This window comes from Coregonus lavaretus, assembly GCF_964263955.1.
Source record: "Coregonus lavaretus genome assembly, contig: HAP1_SCAFFOLD_614, whole genome shotgun sequence".
NCBI classification, from domain to species: domain Eukaryota; kingdom Metazoa; phylum Chordata; class Actinopteri; order Salmoniformes; family Salmonidae; genus Coregonus; species Coregonus lavaretus.
In genome coordinates, this window is record NW_028159543.1 from 68,185 (window position 1) to 92,188 (window position 24,004).

The 24,004-nt window shown below is 45.2% G+C and overlaps 1 protein-coding gene and 1 pseudogene across 2 annotated transcripts in view; both read right to left on the reverse strand.

Moving 5' to 3' along the window:
- LOC311122738 (nucleolar pre-ribosomal-associated protein 1-like) overlaps window positions 1–20,414 on the reverse strand; it is a 60,918-nt gene extending 40,504 nt beyond the window's left edge. Inside the window, exons 1-17 of the mRNA XM_084197063.1 lie at window positions 20,229–20,414; window positions 19,676–19,815; window positions 19,402–19,553; window positions 19,146–19,275; window positions 18,502–18,598; window positions 18,284–18,369; window positions 17,952–18,077; window positions 17,496–17,626; window positions 16,209–16,404; window positions 15,765–15,902; window positions 14,793–14,966; window positions 11,019–11,130; window positions 7,314–7,445; window positions 6,725–6,837; window positions 3,759–3,878; window positions 2,789–2,905; window positions 1,769–1,907 (exon numbers count right to left, since the gene is read on the reverse strand). Coding sequence (XP_084053189.1) covers window positions 1,769–1,907; window positions 2,789–2,905; window positions 3,759–3,878; window positions 6,725–6,837; window positions 7,314–7,445; window positions 11,019–11,130; window positions 14,793–14,966; window positions 15,765–15,902; window positions 16,209–16,404; window positions 17,496–17,626; window positions 17,952–18,077; window positions 18,284–18,369; window positions 18,502–18,598; window positions 19,146–19,275; window positions 19,402–19,553; window positions 19,676–19,815; window positions 20,229–20,364 — 2,239 coding nt within the window. The 5' untranslated portion in view covers window positions 20,365–20,414. The remainder of the gene's footprint in view (window positions 1–1,768; window positions 1,908–2,788; window positions 2,906–3,758; window positions 3,879–6,724; window positions 6,838–7,313; window positions 7,446–11,018; window positions 11,131–14,792; window positions 14,967–15,764; window positions 15,903–16,208; window positions 16,405–17,495; window positions 17,627–17,951; window positions 18,078–18,283; window positions 18,370–18,501; window positions 18,599–19,145; window positions 19,276–19,401; window positions 19,554–19,675; window positions 19,816–20,228) is intronic.
- A 598-nt stretch (window positions 20,415–21,012) lies between these two features.
- Window positions 21,013–23,785, reverse strand: LOC311122734 (amine sulfotransferase-like; annotated as a pseudogene). Its single transcript has 6 exons — window positions 23,642–23,785; window positions 23,045–23,243; window positions 22,773–22,899; window positions 21,898–21,992; window positions 21,376–21,539; window positions 21,013–21,137 (listed from the first exon to the last, which is right to left on the reverse strand). The product of its transcript is annotated as an amine sulfotransferase-like (transcript).
- Window positions 23,786–24,004: the final 219 nt, after the last annotated feature.

Genomic DNA, 24,004 nt, shown 5'->3' on the forward strand with positions numbered 1-24,004 from the left:
CATAGCAGCACCCCCCCGTAGTCTGCGCTCCAGCAGGTATATCTCACTGGTCATTCCCAAAGCCAACACCTCCTTTGGCCGCCATTCCTTCCAGTTCTCTGCTGCCAATGACTGGAACGAATTGCAAAAATCTCTGAAGCTGGAGACTCTAATCTCCCTCACTAACTTTAAGCATCAGTTGTCAGAGCACCTTACCGATCACTGCACCTGTACACAGCCCATCTGAAATTAGCCCACCCAACTACCTCATCCCTATATTGTTATTTATTTTGCTCTTTTGCACCCCAGTATCTCTATTTGCACATAATCTCTTGCACATCTAGCATTCCAGTGTTAATACTAATTGTAATTATTTTGCACTATAGCCTATTTATTGCCTTACCTCCATAACTTGCTACATTTGCACACACTGTATATATATTTTCTGTTGTATTTTTTGACTTTATGTTTTTTTTACCCCATATGTAACTCTGTGTTGTTGTTTTTATCGCACTGCTTTGCTTTATCTTGGCCAGGTCGCAGTTGTAAATGAGAACTTGTTCTCAACTGGCTTACCTGGTTAAATAAAGGTGAACTAAAAAATAAAATAAAATAAAAATGCCCTTGCTGATGGAAGGAGGTTTTCACTCAAAATCTCACGATACGTGGCCCCATTCATTCTTTCCTTTACACGGATCAGTCGTCCTGGTCCCTTTTCAGAAAAACAGCCCCAAAGCATGATGTTTCCACCCCCATGCTTCACAGTAGGTATGGTGTTCTTTGGATGCAACTCAGCATTCTTTGTCCTCCAAACACGACGAGTTGAGGTTTTACCAAAAAGTTATATTTTGGTTTCATCTGACCATATGACATTCTCCCAATCCTCTTCTGGATCATCCAAATGCACTCTAGCAAACTTCAGACGGGCCTGGACATGTACTGGCTTAAGCAGGGGGACACGTCTGGCACTGCAGGATTTGAGTCCCTGGCGGCGTAGTGTGTTACTGATGGTAGGCTTTGTTACTTTGGTCCCAGCTCTCTGCAGGTCATTCACTAGGTCCCCCCGTGTGGTTCTGGGATTTTTGCTCACCGTTCTTGTGATCATTTTGACCCCACGGGGTGAGATCTTGCGTGGAGCCCAAGATCGAGGGAGATTATCAGTGGTCTTGTATGTCTTCCATTTCCTAATAATTGCTCCCACAGTTGATTTCTTCAAACCAAGCTGCTTACCTATTGCAGATTCAGTCTTCCCAGCCTGGTGCAGGTCTACAATTTTGTTTCTGGTGTCCTTTGACAGCTCTTTGGTCTTGGCCATAGTGGAGTTTGGAGTGTGTCTGTTTGAGGTTGTGGACAGGTGTCTTTTATACTGATAACAAGTTCAAACAGGTGCCATTAATACAGGTAACGAGTGGAGGACAGAGGAGCCTCTTAAAGAAGAAGTTACAGGTCTGTGAGAGCCAGACATCTAGCTACAATGTGATTTTCTGGATTTTTTTCCCTCAATTTGTCTGTCATAGTTGACGTGTACCTATGATGAAAATTACAGACCTCTCTCATCTTTTTAAGTGGGAGAACTTGCACAATTGGTGGCTGACTAAATACTTTTTTTCCCCCACTCTGTTTCACACCAGGCCAAGGCTTTGTCTTCACTAGCTATGTTTCACACTAGGCTAAGGCTTTGTCTTCACTAGCTATGTTTCACACTAGGCCAAGGCTTTGTCTTCACTAGCTATGTTTCACACCAGGCCAAGGCTTTGTCTTCACTAGTAATTATATAGTAGTCACCAACCGTCTATGTGTGAGATGGGGATGCTGGCGGTGTCTCCGTCCTGTCCGCTGAGATTGGCCTGTAGAAAGGCTGCGTCCTGGACTAGACTAGCCACCTTGTCTGTGTAGGTGTAGGGGTTACACACCAGACACACCAGCACCTGGGGACATACACACACCACAGGGTTACACACCAGCACCTGGGGACATACACACATCACAGGGTTACACACCAGACACACCAGCACCTGGGGACATTCACACACCACAGGGTTACACACCAGCACCTGGGGACATACACACATCACAGGGTTACACACCAGACACACCAGCACCTGGGGACATACACACACCACAGGGTTACACACCAGCACCTGGAGACATACACACACCACAGGGTTACACACCAGACACACCAGCACCTGGGGACATACACACACCACAGGGTTACACACCAGCACCTGGGGACATACACACACCACAGGGTTACACACCAGCACCTGGGGACATACACACACCACAGGGTTACACACCAGCACCTGGGGACATACACACATCACAGGGTTACACACCAGCACCTGGGGACATACACACACCACAGGGTTACACACCAGCACCTGGGGACATACACACACCACAGGGTTACACACCAGCACCTGGGGACATACACACACACCACAGGGTTACACACCAGCACCTGGGGACATACACACACCACAGGGTTACACACCAGCACCTGGGGACATACACACATCACAGAGAAGACAGACACATACTGTATCATAAATAGCATAATGCAATCAAACAATCAACCACCCAATCAAACAATCAACCACCCAATCAACCAATCAATCAATCCCTAAGCGCGAAAGGCCTCGGGTAAGAAGGTGTTGATATTTTATTTTATGCTACTTATGATGAAGATCGTAGCGTAACGATAGATTGATCGATTGAGGGTATCTACGATCGATTGATTAATTGATTGACGTATCAATTGATCGATCGATCAACTGTATCTATGGAGGTAGACCAGGTGACTGACCCTCTCCAGGAAGTGTATGACTGTATCCTGCTGGTCTGGTTCTAGTTTGAGTAGGTGATTCAGCCAAAGCTCCAGTTCAGACCAGGTGTACTCAAACACTCCACTGTCCTTCAGCACCTATACCACACAGTGGAGGGAAAGGAGTTTAACAGGAACTCTTTGTAGGTGTACTTAGTAAGTACCCTACGATTCATCTTCTTTCTACGTTGGGCGAAGAGAGTCAGTGGGTACACTACATTCCCTATACAGTGAACTACATTTACATTTTAGTCATTTAGCGGACACTTTTGACCCACTATGGGCCCTGGTCAAAAGCAGTGGTGGAAAAAGTACCCAATTGTCATACTTGAGTAAAAGTAAATATTTCCTTAATAGAAAATGACTCACGTTAAAGTGAAAGTCACCCAGTAAAATAATACTTGAGTAAAAAAAAGTCTACAAAAGTATTTGGTTTTAAATATACTTCAGTTTCAAAAGTAAAAGTATGAATCATTTCAAATTGCTTATATTAAGCAAACCAGACTTCACAATTTTCTTGTTTTTGTTATTTATGGATAACCAGGGGCACACGCCACACTCAGACATGTACAAACAAAGCATCTGTGTTTAGTGAGTCCGCCAGATCAGAGGCAGTAGGGATGACCAGGGATGTTATCTTGATAAGTGCATGAATTTGACCATTTTCTGTCCGGCTAAGCATTCAAAATGTAACGAGTACTTTTGGGTGTCAGGGAAAATGTATGGAGTAAAAAGTACATTATTTTCATTAGGAACGTAGTGAAGTAAAAGTAAAAGTTGTCAAAAATATAAATAGTAAAGATACCCCAAAAAACTACTTAAGTAGTACTTTAAAGTATTTTTTACTTAAGTACTTTCCACCACTGGTCAAAAGTAGTGCACTATGTTAGGGAATAGAGTGCCCAGTATGTGATTCAAACCAGGAGTGAGCTGAGGCAGTATGTGTGCTCACCTTGACCACCAGTTTCCTGGTGGAGATCTTCAGGTGGCTGTTGTTGCTGCTCACAAACATCTTGAGGAGCAGGAAGAACACAGACTTCTCCCCAGAGCCCGCCTCTGTCTCCACATGATCCTGACAGAGAGGGGAGAAACAACAGCAGGACAGTAATGTCATGACCACAGGGTCATAAAGGAGAAACAAATCCTAGGCATTCCTTTGGAATTCTGTCCAAGAGTATGTTATTTTATCTCAGCACGTCTACAGATTCTCCATTCTCCCTTTTTTTGTTTGCTCGGAGATGTTGATATTGGAGACTGTTATCAGAAGAAACTGTGTAACCAGGCATTTATAGCGGCTAAGAAATGCATTGCCATCAATTGGAAGGTTGGTTATCCTCCCACAATGTGTGTCAGAAATGTCAAGCTATTTATCATTATATTTGACCACACAGTGCTCCCTGTGTGGAAAGACTTTTACCCAGTTAGGGGGCTTTAAATATCATGAGAGAACACACACAGAAAAAAAGACCTACCACTGCTCTCAGTGTGAAAAGACATTTACCCGGTTAGGGAACCTGAAAAAGCATGAGACAATACACACACGAGGAGAAGACATACCACTGCTCCCAGTGCGGAAATACTTTTAGTTAGTTAGGGAACCTGAAAGAGCATGAAATAACACTTACAGGATAGAAGCCAGATTTATTTTGTTGGGTGGGCTGGTTGAAATGGACACACAAATGTATATTGTTTTTATATAAAAATACAAAAATGAAAAGGGTGACATGGCCTGCGGCCCATGGACCTGTTAATACGGGGCGGCAGGTAGCTTAGTGGTTAAGAGCGTTGTGCCAGTAACCGAAAGGTCGCTGGTTCTAATCCCCGAGCCGACTAGGTGAACAATCTGTCGATGTGCCCTTGAGCAAGGCACTTAACCCTAATTGCTCCTGTAAGTCGCTCTGGATAAGAGCGTCTGCTAAATGACTAAAATGTAAATGTACTGCGCAACTTTCATAAGGTCTGGATGCCCTATATGGAATACACCTGAAACCAATAATGAATGTTTCACTAAGATCCTAAAGCTGAGTGGGGTGTGTTGGGTTGGGGCGCTGCAGGGTGGTGGGGCGCTGCAGGGTGGTGGGGCGCTGCAGGGTGGTGGACCCCTAGGGGCAGGACCAGGTGACCCAACTATATTGTGTACAAGTCAAAAGAGCTCTACAATACTATTAGGCCGATGATATTAATTACAGCTCTGTAATTATTGGGTCAGTGAAGCATTTTTACTTCTTTTGGCTCTATACTCCAAAAGTATGGATTTGAAATCAAACAATGACTGAAGTTAAAGTGAAGATCAGTCATCTTTAATTTGAGGGTATTTTCATCCATATCGGGTTAACCGTTTGGAAATTAGAGCAATTTATGTACATAGTCCCCCCCCCCCCCCATTTTAGGAGACCAAAAGTATTGGGACAAATTCACTTATGTGTATTAAAGTAGTCAAAAGTGAAGTATTTGTTCCCATATTCATAGCACACAATGATTACATCAACCTTGTGACTCTACACATTTGTTGGATATATTTGCTGTTTGTTTTGGTTGTGTTTCAGATTATTTTCTGGCAAATAGAAATTACTGGTAAATAATGTATTGTGGAGTCACTTTACATTTTAGTCGTTTAGCAGACGCTCTTATCCAGAGCGATTTACAGTTAGTGAGTGCATACATTTTCATACTGGCACCCGTGGGAATCGAACCCACAACCCTTGCGTTGCAAGCGCCATGCTCTACCAACTGAGCTACAGGGGACACTTTCACTGTAAATAAGAACAGAATGTTTCTAAACACTTCTACATTAATGTGGATTACTGCTACCATTACAGATAATCTGAATGAATCATGAATAATGATGAGTGAGAACGTTACAGATGCAAAAATATTATACCCCAAGACATTACTAACCTCTAACCATTACCATAACAGGGGAGGTTAGCATTTTTTGGGGGGGGTATGATATTTGTGCGTCTATAACATATCCACTCATCATTATTCACAATTCATTCAGGATTATCCATAATCATGGTAGCATCCACATTAATGTAAAAGCGTTTAGAAACATATTATATTCTTATTTACAATAAAAGTGACTCCAAAAGGGTCATATTAGATTGTGTAGAAATGCAGGAAATGAGCTTTAGATGCCCAAAATAATTCTGAGGGAGGACCCCCCCAGACCCCCCGCAAATTTATGTCCCCACCACTTCCAAACCAAAGTTGCGCCCCTGCAAATAACAGCCTTTTACTGTTGATTTTGTCTCACATTGCCTTTGAAGTCACTCCAGGAGATAGCAGACAGGACAACCCCTGGTCTGTTCCACGCTCCTGATATGGCCTTTAAGCAGGGGATATTAAAAGTACCACTAACAGTCTGCTCCATTCTAAACTGAACTCTGAACCAGGACAACTTGCTGGTCTAGAAGCTCACCTGAACTCTGAACCAGGAGAACTTGCTGGTCTAGAAGCTCACCTGAACTCTGAACCAGGACAACTTGCTGATCTAGAAGCTCCCCTGAACCAGGAGAACTTGCTGGTCTAGAAGCTCCCCTGAACTCTGAACCAGGAGAACTTGCTGGTCTAGAAGCTCACCTGAACTCTGAACCAGGAGAACTTGCTGGTCTAGAAGCTCACCTGAACTCTGAACCAGGAGAACTTGCTGGTCTAGAAGCTCACCTGAACTCTGAACCAGGAGAACTTGCTGGTCTAGAAGCTCCCCTGAACTCTGAACCAGGAGAACTTGCTGGTCTAGAAGCTCACCTGAACTCTGAACCAGGAGAACTTGCTGGTCTAGAAGCTCACCTGAACTCTGAACCAGGACAACTTGCTGATCTAGAAGCTCCCCTGAACTCTGAACCAGGAGAACTTGCTGGTCTAGAAGCTCCCCTGAACTCTGAACCAGGAGAACTTGCTGGTCTAGAAGCTCACCTGAACTCTGAACCAGGAGAACTTGCTGGCCGGCAGGTCCAGGGCCAGCTGTAGTATCTGGTGTTGGAGGACTGGAGGAACCTCCTCCCTCATACCTTTCTCTGACACGATACCTGGAGAGAGAGACAAGATACATTAACCATTAACTTAATTTACTTGGACATGATCCCTAAAGATATCCCCAATCAGTGGATAATTTCACAGGCCTTTTGGATCCCAATACAGATACTAAGAATGATGTGACAACTATACAATAAATACAGTCATGTTAAAAAAATATGATGGTCTTCTTAATGTAGTAACACAATGTAAAGCAAATTAATATATATTACATTGTGTTACTACATCAAGAAGACAACTTCCATATTTTTAACATGACTAATAAAGAGTAACAGAGCAAATCAAATCAATCAGTCTTCCATCCATTCAGTTTATAGACCAGTACCTTTGAGCAGCTTGCTGAAGTCAAACCATTCAGTTTATAGACCAGTACCTTTGAGCAGCTTGCTGAAGTCAAACCATTCAGTTTATAGACCAGTACCTTTGAGCAGCTTGCTGAAGTCAAACCATTCAGTTTATAGACCAGTACCTTTGAGCAGCTTGCTGAAGTCGAACCTGCTCTGGCTGACCAGATGAGGGACCACCTTCTGGTAGAGACACATAACCTGAAGGATGAGGGCCTTTAGGAGGATGACCTCTGGAGCCTCGGGGCCTGGCGGGCCTGGAGGAGACCGACGGGAGAGAGACAGACAGACGGGAGAGAGACAGACAAACGGGAGAGAGACCGATAGGAGAGAGTCAGACAGACGGGAGAGAGACAGACAGGAGCGAGTCAGACAGACGGGAGAGAGACAGACAGACGGGAGAGAGACCGACAGGAGAGAGTCAGTCACCCCTCGTTCAATTAAAGAGGGTTATAGTCGGGACAATATAGAAATTAGGAAAAATACCATATTGGTTAAGGAGTGGGTCAATTTCAATTACAGTTGAAGTCGGAAGTTTACATACGCCTTAGCCAAATACATTTAAACTCAGTTTTTCACAATTCCTTACATTTAATTCTAGTAAAGATTCCCCGTCTTAGGTCAGTTAGGATCACCACTTTATTTTAAGAATGTGAAATGTCAGAATAATAGTAGAGAGAATTATTTATTTCAGCTTTTATTTCTTTCATCACATTCCCAGTGGGTCAGAAGTTTACATACACTCAATTAGTATTTGGTAGCATTGCCTTTAAATTGTTTAACTTAGGTCAAATGTTTCGGGTAGCCTTCCACAAGCTTCCCATAATAAATTGGGTGAATTTTGGCCCATTCCTCCTGACAGAGCTGGTGTAACTGAGTCAGGTTTGTAGGCCTCCTTGCTCGCACACGCTTTTTCAGTTCTGCCCACAAATGTTCTATAGGATTGAGGTCAGGGCTTTGTGATGGCCACTCCAATACCTTGACTTTGTTGTCCTTAAGCCATTTTGCCACAACTTTGTAAGTATGCTTGGGGTCATTGTCCATTTGGAAGACCCATTTGCGACCAAGCTTTAACTTCCTGACTGACGTCTTGAGATGATGCTTCAATATATCCACATCATTTTCCTTCCTCATGATGCCATCTATTTTGTGAAGTGCACCAGTCCCTCCTGCAGCGAAGCACCCCCACAGCATGATGCTGCCACCCCTGTGCTTCACGGTTGGGATGGTGTTCTTCGGCTTGCAAGCAACCCCCTTTTTCCTCCAAACATAACAATGGTCATTATGGCCAAACAGTTCTATTTTTGTTTCATCAGACCAGAGGACATTTCTCAAAAAAGTACAATCTTTGTCCCCATGTGCAGTTGCAAACCGTAGTCTGGCTTTTTTATGGCGGTTTTGGAGCAGTGGCTTCTTCCTTGCTGAGCAGCCTTTCAGGTTATGTCGATATAGGACTAGTTTTACTGTGGATATACAATGAGGGAAAAAAGTATTTGATCCCCTGGTGATTTTGTACGTTTGCCCACTGACAAAGACATGATCAGTCTATAATTTTAATGGTAGGTTTATTTGAACAGTGAGAGACAGAATAACAACAAGAAAATCCAGAAAAACGCATGTCAAAAATGTTATAAATTGATTTGCATTTTAATGAGGGAAATAAGTATTTGACCCCTTTGTGATTGCCAAAAAGGGTTTTGCCACCAAGTACTAAGTCATGTTTTGCAGAGGTCAGACGTTTCTTGTAGTTGGCCACCAGGTTTGCACACATCTCAGGAGGGATTTTGTCCCACTCCTCTTTGCATATCTTCTCCAAGTCATTAAGGTTTCAAGCCTGACGTTTGGCAACTCGAACCTTCAGCTCCCTCCACAGATTTTCTATGGGATTAAGGTCTGGAGACTGGCTAGGCCACTCCAGGACCTTAATGTGCTTCTTCTTGAGCCACTCCTTTGTTGCCTTGGCCGTGTGTTTTGGGTCATTGTCATGCTGGAATACCCATCCACGACCCATTTTCAATGCCCTGGCTGAGGGAAGGAGATTCTCACCCAAGATTTGACAGTACATGGCCCCGTCCATCGTCTCTTTGATGCGGTGAAGTTGTCCTGTCCCCTTAGCAGAAAAACACCCCCGAAGCATAATGTTTCCACCTCCATGTTTGACGGTGGGGATGGTGTTCTTGGGGTCATAGGCAGCATTCCTCCTCCTCCAACCACGGCGAGTTGAGGCCAAAGAGCTCGATTTTGGTCTCATCTGACCACAACACTTTTTCCCAGTTCTCCTCTGAATCATTCAGATGTTCATTGGCAAACTTCAGACGGGCCTGTATATGTGCTTTCTTGAGCAGGGGGACCTTGCGGGCGCTGCAGGATTTCATTCAGTCCTTCACGGCGTAGTGTGTTACCAATTGTTTTCTTGGTGACTATGGTCCCAGCTGCCTTGAGATCATTGACAAGATCCTCCCGTGTAGTTCTGGGCTGATTCCTCACCGTTCTTATGATCATTGCAACTCCACGAGGTGAGATCTTGCATGGAGCCCCAGGCCGAGGGAGATGGACAGTTATTTTGTGTTTCTTCCATTTGCGAATAATCGCACCATCTGTTGTCACAGTCTCACCAAGCTGCTTGGCGATGGTCTTGTAGCCCATTCCAGCCTTGTGTAGGTCTACAATCTTGTCCCTGACATCCTTGGAGAGCTCGTTGGTCTTGGCCATGGTGGAGAGTTTGGAATCTGATTGATTGATTGCTTCTGTGGACAGGTGTCTTTTATACAGGTAACAAACTGAGATTAGGAGCACTCCCTTTAAGAGTGTGCTCCTAATCTCAGCTCGTTACCTGTATAAAAGACACCTGGGAGCCAGAAATCTTTCTGATTGAGAGGTCAAATACTTATTTCCCTCATTAAAATGCTAATCAATTTATAACATTTTTGACATGCGTTTTTCTGGATTTTTTTGTTGTTATTCTGTCTCTCACTGTTCAAATAAACCTATCATTAAAATTATAGACTGATCATGTCGTTGTCAGTGGGCAAACGTACAAAATCAGCAGGGGATCAAATACTTTTCCCCCCTCACTGTAGATAATTTTGTACCTGTTTCCTCCAGCATCTTCACAAGGTCCTTTGCTGTTGTTCTGGGATAGATTTGCACTTTTCGCACCAAAGTACGTTAATCTCTAGGAGACAGAACGCGTCTCCTTCCTGAGCGGTATGACGGCTGCGTGGTCCCATGGTGTTTATACTTGCGTACTATTGTTTGTACAGATGAACGTGGTACCTTCAGGCGTTTGGAAATTGCTCCCAAGGATGAACCAGACTTGTGGAGGTGCACAATTTCTTTTCTGAGGTCTTGGCTGATTTCTTTTGATTTTCCCATGATGTCGAGTAAAGAGGCACTGAGTTTGAAGGTAGGCCTTGAAATACATCCACAGGTACACCTCCAATTGACTCAAATGATGTCAATTAGCCTATCAGAAGCTTCTAAAGCCATGACATCATTTTCTGGAATCTTCCAAGCTGTTTAAAGGCACAGTCAACTTAGTGTATGTAAACTTCTGACCCACTGGAATTGTGATACAGTGAATTATAAGTGAAATAATCTGTCTGTAAACAATTGTTGGAAAAATTACTTGTGTCATGCACAAAGTAGATGTCCTAACCGACTTGCCAAAACTATAGTTTGTTAACAAGAAATGTGTGGAGTGGTTGAAAAACGAGTTTTAATGACTCCAACCTACGTGTATGTAAACTTCAACTGTATGTATGAAGATTATAATTCAAGGAAGAGAACATTCCACCGACAGTAAATATATTAAAATGTAAGACATATACCGGGTTGTTCAACTTTAGTAGCAGCCTCTTTGGCATCCCCTTCATTCGCTCCTTTCTCCTTCTTGGTCAATGACTGCCATTTGGACACGATGCTCGTCATGTCCGGTAGAACCTACAGAGAGAACATGGACACCCAGAGTTCAGTTCTACAGGGAGAACATGGACACCCAGAGTTCAGTTCTACAGAGAGAACATGGACACCCAGAGTTCAGTTCTACAGAGAGAACATGGACACCCAGAGTTCAGTTCTACAGAGAGAACATGGACACCCAGAGTTCAGTTCTACAGAGAGAACATGGACACCCAGAGTTCAGTTCTACAGAGAGAACATGGACACCCAGAGTTCAGTTCTACAGAGAGAACATGGACACCCAGAGTTCAGTTCTACAGAGAGAACATGGACACCCAGAGTTCAGTTCTACAGAGAGAACATGGACACCCAGAGTTCAGTTCTACAGAGAGAACATGGACACCCAGAGTTCAGTTCTACAGAGAGAACATGGACACCCAGAGTTCAGTTCTACAGAGAGAACATGGACACCCAGAGTTGAGTTCTACAGAGAGAACATGGACACCCAGAGTTCAGTTCTACAGAGAGAACATGGACACCCAGAGTTCAGTTCTACAGGGAGAACATGGACACCCAGAGTTCAGTTCTACAGAGAGAACATGGACACCCAGAGTTCAGTTCTACAGAGAGAACATGGACACCCAGAGTTCAGTTGATCTCATCCACTCTATTGCGCAGCCGTCAGAGTGGCCCAACCTGTTCATGCAGAGTGGTCATTCAGCCAGATAAAGGAGTTTTCCATTGGATCTAGATAATAGTCCACATTGTGCAATATTGCATTTAGTTTAGTAGGTAGGAGGTCTACTGTATGTTGCCTTCCCCAGTAGGTATGCAGTACTACAGTAGGTATGCAGTACTACAGTAGGTATGCAGTACTACAGTAGGTATGCAGTACTACAGTAGGTATGCAGTACAGTGCATTCGGAAAGTATTCAGACCCCCTTCACTTTTTCCACATTTTGTTACGTTACTCTAAAAAGGTTTCAACTGTTTTTTTTGCTCATCAATCTACACACGATACCCCATAATGACAACGCAAAAACAGGTTTTTAGACATTTTTTGCAAATGTATTAAAAATAAATAACGGAAATATCACATTTACGTAAGTATTCAGACCCTTTACTCAATACTTTGTTGAAGCACCTTTGGTAGTGATTACAGCTTTGAGTCTTCTTGGGTATGACGCTACAAGCTTGGCACACCTGTATTTGGGGAGTTGCTCCCATTCTTCTCTGCAGATCCTCGCAAGCTCTGTCAGGTTGGATGGGGAGCGTCTCTGCACAGATATTTTCAGGTCTCTCCAGAGATGTTTGATCAGGTTCAAGTCCAGACTCTGGCTGGGCCATTCAAGGACATTCAGAGACTTGTCCCGAAGCCACTCCTGCGTTGTCTTGGCTGTGTGCTTAGGATCGTTGTCCTGTTGGAAAGTGAACCTTCTTCCCAGTCTGAGGTCCTGAGCACTCTGGAGTAGGTTTTCATCAAGGATCTCTCTGTACTTTGCTCCGTTCATCTTTCCCTCGATCCTGACCTATTTCCCAGTCCCTGATGCTGAAAAACATCCCCACAGCATGATGCTGCCACCACCATGCTTCACCGTAGGGATGGTGCCAGGTTTCCTCCAGACGTGACACTTGGCAATCAAGCCAAAGAGTTCAATCTTGGCTTCATCAGACAAGAGAATCTTGTTTCTCATGGTCTGAGAGTCCTTTAGTTGCCTTTTGGCAAACTCCAAGCGGGATGTCATGTGCCTTTTACTGAGGAGTGGCTTCCGTCTGGCCACTCTACCATAAAGGCCTGATTGGTGGAGTGCTGCAGAGATAGTTGTCCTTCTGGAAGTTTCTCCCATCTCCACAGAGGAACTCTGGAGCTCTGTCAGATTGACATTGACGTCATTATCCAGAGCGACTTACAGTTAGTGAGTGCATACATTTTCATACTGGCCCCCCGTGGGAAACGAACCCACAACCCTGGCGTTGCAAGCGCCATGCTCTACCAACTGAGCTACAGGGGACTACTGGGACTACATGGGGTTCTTGGTCACCTCCCTGACCAAGGCCCTTCTCCCCCGATTGCTCCGTTTGGCCGGGCGGCCAGCTCTAGGAAGAGTCTTGGTGGTTCCAAACTTCTTCCATTTAAGAATGATGGCCACTGTGTTCTTGGGGACCTTCAATGCTGCATAAATGTTTTGGTACCCTTCCCCAGATCTGTGACTCAACACAATCCTGTCTTGGAGCCCTACGGACAATTCCTTTGACCTGATGGCTTGGTTTTTGCTCTGACATGCACTGTCAACTGTGGGACCTTATATAGACAGGTGTGTGCCTTTCCAAATCATGTCCAATCAATTTAATTTGCCACAGGTGGACTCCAAGTTGTAGAAACATCTCAAGGAAGACCAATGGAAACAGGATGCACCTGAGCTCAATTTCGAGTCTCATAGCAAAGGGTCTGAATATTTATGTAAATAAGGTATTGCTGTTTTTTTATTTTTAATACATTTGCAAACATTTCTAAAAACCTGTTTTCGCTTTGTCATTATGGGGTATTGTGTGTAGATTGATGAGGGGAATTATTTACTTAATCCATTTCAGAATAAGGCTTTAATGTTACAACATGTGGAAAAAGGGAAGGGCTCTGAATAAACTGTAGGTATACAGTACTACAGTAGGTATACAGTACTACAGGAGGTATACAGTAGGTATACAGTAGGTATACAGTACTACTGTAGGTATACAGTACTACAGGAGGTATACAGTACTACAGGAGGTATACAGTAGGTATACAGTAGGTATACAGTACTACTGTAGGTATACAGTACTACAGGAGGTATACAGTACTACAGGAGGTATACAGTACTACAGTAGGTATACAGTACTACAGGAGGTATACAGTACTACAGTAGGTATACAGTACTACAGGAGGTATACAGTACTACAGGAGGTATACAGTACTACAGTAGGTATACAGTACTACTGTAGGTATACAGTACTACAGTAGGTATACAGTACTACAGTAGGTATACAGTAGGTATACAGTACTACTGTAGGTATACAGTACTACAGGAGGTATACAGTACTACAGGAGGTATACAGTACTACAGTAGGTATACAGTACTACTGTAGGTATACAGTACTACAGTAGGTATACAGTACTACAGTAGGTATACAGTAGGTATACAGTACTACTGTAGGTATACAGTACTACAGTAGGTATACAGTACTACTGTAGGTATACAGTAGGTATACAGTACTACAGTAGGTATACAGTAGGTATACAGTACTACAGTAGGTATACAGTAGGTATACAGTACTACTGTAGGTATACAGTAGGTATACAGTACTACTGTAGGTATACAGTAGGTATACAGTAGGTATACAGTACTACTGTAGGTATACAGTAGGTATACAGTACTACAGGAGGTATACAGTACTACAGGAGGTATACAGTACTACAGGAGGTATACAGTCCTAAATCTCCAGAATCAGAATCACTTTTATTTTCCAAGTACATTTACACATACCCGGAATTTCACTTAGTGAATTAGTGCTGCCAGCAATAGATACATATACAGACAGAATACAGGCAGAATTCAGTCAGGAATTCAGACAAAGTCAACATACAGTATATATACAATAGAACTACAGTAAAACATAAAAGCTTGGAGCACGGGCTGCTTCCCAGTGAGGATATACGTGTAGGTTACCTTGCCGAGCGCCTCACTGTACTGCTGTATGAAGTCCTCCATGGTGGCCGGCGTGTACAGATCAGAGCCGAGCCACACAGAGCGGTCCAGACAGAACTCTATGTTCCTCTGAGCTCTCTTCAGGAGGAACGACATCAGGGACAGGGTCGTGTGCTGAACCACCGCGTTGGTAAACTGGGACAGACACACAGATAGAGGAAAGATGGGTGAATAGTCCAGAACTGGAAACATTTGGCAACATTTACATCACCAAAGTGTGGATAAAATGTCTGCTTAATAACCATTATATTATTACAATGTCACCCTCTATGTCTTGACTGACAGGTGAGGTGCTGTGACAGGTGAGGTGCTGTGACAGGTGAGGTGCTGTGACAGGTGAGGTGCTGTGACAGGTGAGGTGCTGTGACAGGTGAGGTGCTGTGACAGGTGAGGTGCTGTGACAGGTGAGGTGCTGTGACAGGTGAGGTGCTGTAACAGGTGAGGTGCTGTAACAGGTGACGTGCTGTAACAGGTGACGTGCTGTAACAGGTGAGGTGCTGTAACAGGTGACGTGCTGTAACAGGTGACGTGCTGTAACAGGTGACGTGCTGTAACAGGTGAGGTGCTGTAACAGGTGACGTGCTGTAACAGGTGACGTGCTGTAACAGGTGAGGTGCTGTAACAGGTGAGGTGCTGTAACAGGTGACGTGCTGTAACAGGTGACGTGCTGTAACAGGTGACGTGCTGTAACAGGTGAGGTGCTGTAACAGGTGACGTGTTGTGACAGGTGAGGTGCTGTAACAGGTGACGTGCTGTAACAGGTGACGTGCTGTAACAGGTGACGTGCTGTAACAGGTGAGGTGCTGTAACAGGTGACGTGTTGTGACAGGTGAGGTGCTGTAACAGGTGACGTGTTGTAACAGGTGAGGTGCTGTAACAGGTGACGTGCTGTAACAGGTGAGGTGCTGTGACAGGTGACGTGTCGTAACTCACGTTGATGCCCTGCGTGAAGAAGGCCTTGTTACAGACGGGAGGAAGTGATGTCACCAGCACCATGGACAGGAGGCGTGGCAGAGGAACGACCTCTCTGGTCTGGAAGGCCTTGGACACCTCCGGCTGAGACTCATAGATCTGTAAGACAGGACAGAGCCGTTAACAGCTATCGAAATGACAGTGCCTATGATTGACAGGCAAAGGACAGCCAATTGTGGCAGTCTTGGCAGATTCACATTTTGTCTGTTGATTTCTGTTAGGTAGGAGCGGCCCCACTGTGTATGGTGACGTCAGATCTTTATACATTTATACAACAGAATACATCTTAGAATTCTCTATGTTGTTGGTGCCAAAGTTACAGACAGGACTGTCCCCGAGGTTTGAAAAGGTAATAAAATAACTTGATAAAACCAATAAAACCAATGAAACAAACAGGTTATTAACCTTCTTGAGCAGAGTGATGTTGTCCGTCCAGGCAGATTTGAGGCGAGGGGTGAAGGAGTACTGTGTCTCCTTGAAGAACCTGGGCAAGACGTCAGGGCTGACCCTTAGTATATTAACCACCAGATCAGACACCAGGTCATCCTCTGTAGCCTGCTTCAGCCCTACCACAAACTGTAGTAGCACAATGTTACCAGCCCTGGACAGAAGACAGACACAGAACAATATCAGGACTATGTCTGCTGTGCAGACAGACACACACAACAACTTCAGGAGGGTAATGGAGAAAGGGGAGAGAGGTGGGCAGCAAAGATTGAGGAAATAGAGGAGGTAGAACAGAGAGAAGGAGAGGAGAGGACAGAGGAGAGAGAGAGAGGGGGGACAGAGGAGAGAGAGAGAGAGAGAGAGAGAGAGAGGAGAGAGAGAGAGAGGGGGGACAGAGGAGAGAGAGAGGGGACAGAGGAGAGAGAGGGGGGACAGATGGAGAGACGGGACAGAGGAGAGAGAGAGAGAGAGGGGACAGAGGAGAGAGAGAGAGAGGACAGAGAGAGAGGGGACAGAGGAGAGAGAGAGAGGACAGAGGAGAGAGAGAGAGAGAGAGGGGACAGAGGAGAGAGAGAGGACAGAGGAGAGAGAGAGAGAGAGAGAGGACAGAGGAGAGAGAGAGAGGACAGAGGAGAGAGAGAGAGGACAGAGGAGAGAGAGAGAGAGAGAGAGGACAGAGGAGAGAGAGAGAGAGAGAGAGAGAGAGAGAGAGAGAGAGGGGGGACAGAGGAGAGAGAGAGGGGACAGAGGAGAGAGAGGGGACAGAGGAGAGAGAGAGGACAGAGGAGAGAGAGAGAGAGGACAGAGGAGAGAGAGAGAGAGGACAGAGGAGAGAGAGAGAGAGGACAGAGGAGAGAGAGAGAGAGGACAGAGGAGAGAGAGAGAGAGGACAGAGGAGAGAGAGAGGGGACAGAGGACAGAGAGAGGGGACAGAGGACAGAGAGAGAGAGAGGGGACAGAGGAGAGAGAGAGAGAGGGGACAGAGGAGAGAGAGAGAGAGAGGGGACAGAGGAGAGAGAGAGAGAGGACAGAGGAGAGAGAGAGAGGACAGAGAGAGAGGGGACAGAGGAGAGAGAGAGAGAGAGAGAGAGAGGGGACAGAGGGGACAGAGGAGAGAGAGAGAGGGGACAGAGGAGAGAGAGAGAGGGGACAGAGGAGAGAGAGAGAGGGGACAGAGGAGAGAGAGAGAGGGGACAGAGGAGAGAGAGGAGAGGAGAGGCCGGATGCATCAGATCCATGACTGACCTGCCGGCCGTTCCAAAGCTGGGGTCATAGAAACTGATGCCATGTTTCCGGGAGCAGCACAAATCCAGGAGGAAGTTGTGAACCAGTTCCCTCACGACCATCTTCCCTGCTTCCTCTGCATTCTCTGCCATCTGAAGAAAAGGACATTCAAAACAACACTCAGTGATGATTGTGAGTGAGTGAGAATCATGTAGGGGGTGTAACGGAAATGTGTTTCTTGCATATCCCGATGCCCCCTGGAGACACCCCCAGGGAGTGGGGTCATGGCCAGGGTCACCGTTGTCCAGCGCCCCTGGAGCAATTGGGGTTAAATGCCTTGCTCAAGGGCACAGCAACAGATTTTTTCACCTTGTCATCTCCGGGATTCTAACCAGTGACCTTTCGGTTACTGGCCCAAAGCTCTAACAGAGAGAGAGAGAGAGAGAGAGAGAGAAAACTATTGGATAGAGCCATTACCTTGCTGTCGTCTGTGCTTGCATCCACAATGCCATTCCACCTGTAGAGAGATGCAATCTGGGCCAGGAGAGACGGGGTGAAGAAACGTACCTTCTGGGTCTTACTGATGGCTTTGCTCTGGACCACCTTCAGCAGAGGAAACACTCTGTTACACGTCACTTAAAGTCTGCATTAGGATGCAGTTATTAATGCACTATAATACTTGTCATGAGCACGTACAACCACCTTATAACGTCTCCTAATCATCCTGACTAAATAGCCCTTTTCACTCATTACCCTGACAACTAAAAGGTGGAAATGACAAGTCACTGAGATAAGAGAGTAGGCCCTACCTTAGTCTGCAGAGTAGACAGAATCAGGTTGACAATGGATATACGATCCTCCTTCAGTCCGCTGCTTAGAATGTCTGGCAGGAAATCTGACAAACAATAAAACATTTCATCATGAAACACTGGAAAGGTAGGCCTATATTCCTATATTTTCAAACGTATTTTATTCGCATTATTCTTGTTATATCTTCCGTCGTTTTGAAATGTAGTATAATCCTGACCTTTCATCTCCAGTAGTTGTCCAATAGTAGCGTTGTCACCAGAGACCAGGAAGGAGAGGGCAAACTGGATGTAAGCCATGCGGACATCAGGTCTACCCTAGAGAGAGAGAGACAGAGGTAGAGAGAGAGAGAGACAGAGAGAGACAGAGAGAGAGAGAGAGAGAGACAGAGAGAGACAGAGAGAGAGAGAGAGAGAGACAGAGAGAGGGAGAGAGAGAGAGAGAGAGAGAGAGAGAGAGAGAGAGAGAGAGAGAGACAGGGAGACAGAGAGAGAGACAGAGAGCGAAAGAGAGAGAGAGAGACCGAGAGAGAGAGAGATGAATGTGATCACAGAATACTAGTGGTTAGAGATGTATAGTTATAACCTGAATCCAAGCCCTGGTTCTAACTATGGGACATAGTGGTTCCTGTTCAGATCAAACGGTCAGGATGACCTCTTGGCCTTAGTTATACACGACACTACAGAAGAGCAGAGGAACCCAACAGTTGGTTTTCAACGACACTAAAGAGGACTATAAACCCTTCATACAGAGGGTGCACCAAATGGCACCCTATTCCCTATGGGGCCCTGGTCAAAAGTAGTGCACTATATAGGAAATAGGGTGCCGTTTGGGATGCAGCCAGACACTAGCCAGGTCTCTTACCATCTTATCCTTCCTCTTGGCCAGAGCAGACAGGCCTTTGGTGAAGTGGAAGTGGCTGAAGACTTCTCTGGCTGTGTCTGCTCCCTGGGACACCATGGCTGACAGGAAACTCAGGCACTGACGGACAAACCTGGCCCAGAGGAGACGGCAACACTATGTTAGATTGAGAGAGACACACACACACACACACACACACACACACAAACACACAATCTGGATTTTGTTCAAACAAAACTTGCTTTATGTTCCAATGTACCTGTGGTTTTCTGAGTGTAGGGATGTCTGTATGAGTTTCATAATGCTGGAGACAGCCTTCTTGACTATAGTGGATCCCACCATGCTGAAATGAGAGAGATCACTGGCCGTACGTAGCAGAATCATCTCCAAACTCTGGAAGATCACCATCATCTGGACAGAGACAAGGACAATGTGATGTCTAACAGATTATTACATAGTGTGTGTGAGTGAGTGAATAGACTGATTTCCAGTGAACAGGAGACTGACAGAAGCAAATGCTGTACTCTACGTACTTCGCTCTCCTTCTGCTTGTCTCCCTCCAGCAGTTTGAAGATCTCAGAACACTCCATGGAGATCTTGATGTAGCCCTCAACGACGTCATACAGGTCAGAGCATGGCAGCTTCTTTGCTGTCGTGATGAATGTATCCAAGCCTGCAGTGCAGAGAGAACGAGTTTTGAAAACAGACAGCGGTTGTTTAGTATTGACATATTCAATGACAACACAGCTAACACCTTTGATAATTGACATCCTATCTGCAAAATAATGAAAACAAAGAGTGCAATCATATCACTGCAAAGTTGAGAACAATACGTTATTAGGGCGGCAGGTAGCTTAGTGGGTAAGAGCGTTGTCCAGTAACCGAAAGGTCGCTGGTTCTAATCCCCGAGCCGACTAGGTGAAAAATCGGTCGATGTGCCCTTAAGCAAGGCACTTAACCCTAATTGTTCCTGTAAGTCGCTCTGGATAAGAGCGTCTGCTAAATTACTAAAATGTAAATGTAAAATGTTATAGCGCCATTGTAGCTAGCTAGCTAACGGTAGCTAATAGCAACACTGCCACTCACCCTTCATTGCCTTGGTCGGCTCCTTCAACATGGCTTTAAAAACGGTTCCATTGAACTCCGCTGTCTCAGATACTTTTCCTTTCTTCGCATGCGTGTTGGACTCATCCACATCTTCACTCGACCGTTTCTTCCCCATCTTGTTTGAGAGGTAAAGCGAGAAAGCGTTCAAATATTTTTTAGCCACCGGTCTCGCTGACTACACATGTGAGAATCTAAACAGAAAATTGTTCTTTGTCAATGTGTCCGGGCGAGTTCCATTTCCCCTTCACTTTGGTTCCGGGCTGTGCAATCAGCGAGCATTCTCTTTCGTTGCGCACACGCACAATATTCCTCAAATATAAATAATTCATTCAAATACAGATCTGAGACTGACAGTCTCGTTTCTTTTATTTCCTCTTCAAGGAGGGATCATTATTAGAATAACAGAATAATGGTTCAGGAATTGAGTCTGTCATGATGAGTATTCCTACCCCATTCACCTCATTATAAAGATCATGCAGAAACACGATAGAACTTTATCATTATTTAAAAAATCCCCCTTCTGGGATTAATGAAGTATTGTATCTATCTGTAATGGATATCAAGTTTTGGTACATTCAACAGATAATTGACATGAATGCCCATGGCTGATGTCCACTGTGTAGTTTGTGGCGGCAGAGCTGCAGTCTCCTCCCTTCCATCACTGTATTATTGCATTGCCATCCTTCCAAGTCTGGATCATCGCTCGGCTGTTGGAACTGAAAGGCGAGGAGGAGGAGGAGGAAGCCAGGGGCTGAGGCTCCCATCACTCTGATTGTTGATCCATGTCCCGGATGAACTTCAGAGTCACGTCCTTCATCCGCTCCTCATAGACCTGGTCAAACCTCTCACTCTGGGCCACCGTGAACACGGTTCTTCCAGTCCCCGATTTGACCCGGCGCAGCACAACCAACAGGTCATTATTCAGAGGAAGAGCATTATAAATGGTTTATATGCAGTTTATTTACAATCTGGGTTTTTTCCCCAATCTCAGGCCCATATTCATGAAGCATTTCAGAGTAGGTGTTCTGATCTAGGATCAGCCCCCCCCATGTAATCTTATTCATTAGGATCTAAAAGGCACAACTGGTCCTAGATCAGCACTGCTATAGAGATGCTGTGTGAATACAGGCATTTGCGTAGGAACTGCCCCTTTTTGAGCATGTCCTCTGGTATGAACTCATAGTTGGCCTTGGGGTCGTGTTTCATGTTTTTGAACGTGGCTTTTTCCACTATCTTGATGATGTCTGCTTCATTCAGGTGGCAGATCTTCAGCATGGCTATCTTCAGATCCTGAGAAAAAAAGGAACATGTCCATTAAAGATGAAACCCCTGCCCTGAGGTTGGTTGAGTGGTGAAGGCCACTGCCCTGAGGTTGGTTGAGTGGTGAAGGCCACTGCCCTGAGGTTGGTTGAGTGGTGAAGGCCACTGCCCTGAGGTTGGTTGAGTGGTGAAGGCCACTGCCCTGAGGTTGGTTGAGTGGTGAAGGCCACTGCCCTGAGGTTGGTCGAGTGGTGAAGGCCACTGCCCTGAGGTTGGTTGAGTGGAGTGGCCCAAGAGATTCGGGATAGGCAAGCCAGGCTGGTTGAATGTCTCTAGATAGCTAGCACAGCACAGGTCAGAGGTGTAAAATGAGTCTGTAATATCTTACCATGATCATGTCCTCATAGGTCAGAAACAGGATGTTGTACTGGTCTCCCTCACTGTGCCACTCTCTGATGTGGTCAAACCAGGACGAAGCACCAACTGTCGGGCAATAACAGGGTCATAACAGCTTGTGTCACCAAGGTCATTACATTTAAGTCATTTAGCAGACGCTCTTATCCAGAGCGACTTACAAATTGGTGCATTCAACTTAGGATAACCAGTGGGACAACCACCACTCGGGAGGGGGGGTGTAGAAGGATTACTGTTATACTATTCCAGGTATTCCTTAAAGAGGTAGGGTTTCAAGTGTCTCCGGAAGGTGGTCAGTGACTCCGCTGTCCTGGCGTCGTGAGGGAGCTTGTTCCACCACTGGGGTGCCAGAGCAGCGAATAGTTTTGACTGGGCTGAGCGGGAACTGTGCTTCCTTAGAGGTAGGGGGGCTAGCATGCCAGAGGTGGATGAATGTAGTGTCCTCGTTTTGGGTGTAGGGTCTGATCAGAGCCTGAAGGTAAGGAGGTGCCGTTCCCCTCACAGCTCCGTAGGCAAGCACCATGGTTTGTGCAGAGGAGCGGGGTGACATGAGAGAACTTGGGGAGTTCTCTCATGCATGGCTATCTTCAGATCCTGATTAAAAAGGAACATGAAGTTACAGTATTCATGGGTTAGTCAAAAGTAGCGCACTATATAGTGAATAGGTTGACATTTAGGACACAGGCTGTCAGGTTCATAACAGGCTGTTGAGTCCGAAAATTGCACCCTATTCCGTATATAGTGCACAGAGCCCTATTGGCCCCTGGTCTAAATGAGTGCACTATGTAGGGAATAGGGTTCCATTTGGGACCCAACCATGGTGTTATATGAATGATGTCTTTACTCTACCATTCCCTGCTAACCACTGGTCCAGAAAGTCCTCGAAGCTCTTTGGGGTCTCAAACATGGCCCAGTTAATACACCAGCGATAGTAGGAAATCATGTTGTCCTTTGGGTTCCGCATCACATAGATCATCTGGCAAAGAACAAGAGAAGGCATTTACTATACATTTACAGCCCTTTGGGCCCTGGTCAAAAGTAGTGCACTATAAAAGAGAATAGGGTGGTATTTGGGACGCAAACCATACAGTAGGGCCTCCATCTTCCCCTCCTCTGCCTACCTTTGCCTTCTTGTTCCTCAGGCCTGGGGGCATGAGTACGGGGGTGAGGTTGGAGGCGAATAGCCGCGGGTTGCGACGTAAGGAATTGTCAGGGCGTTTTTCCATATACTCCAGCCATGGCATCATCTCCAAGTTGTTGGGATAGACATCACCCACCTCTGACTCACAGATAGAGGTGATGATTTGCTGTGCCCAGATAGTTCCCACAGGTCAGCATCATGAAAGGTGTCAGTCATAGAGCTCTGGGGGGGGCGACTTGGTTAAAGGGCGATTCGAAAAACAATAAAGAGGTCACCCTGCCAGAGCTGAAGGGGCTGGAGTAAAACAAGCGTTAAGATAGTTGAACTAACCTCATGAGGCATTTATAAGTTATATTCTTTAAGAATCAACAAATATCACTCATTTAAAATTCCAAAGATTATGTTCTAATCCTGGATTGTCCCTTTAACTTTCTAAAAAATCTGTTTTCATGCTCTCTCCCCTCACTGATTACCTAAACCAAGCAAAGGTTCTCAACCTTTTTCATGTCAAGGACACCCAAGTATGAAGTGTCTGGACCATCTCAAAAGCTGTTTATCCATCCAGTAGATTTGTCACTCACCTGATTTAAGGTAAGTGACCAGAAAGATGTCACTGTCCCGGATCTCAAAGGTCTGCAGGGAGTCAATGTACTCAGCGGTGGTCAAATATTTCGCCAAGACAGTCCTTGTACTTGATCAGGTCATCTGTGAGCTTATCCATAATAATGGTAGTTTTGTATATACAGTATTAGTATCTATAGCACCTATGAATAGCTATGCCGCAAATAACCAAATGAAGTTGGAATACAGCACGTTTAGACTTTGGAACCTGTGGTAAGTTTCACAAAGTTATTAGGATCAGAGTACGTACCAACTCGGTACATATTTGGGACACACCACTTTGTACTGCAGTAAAAACATGGAACACATCTGTGATCTC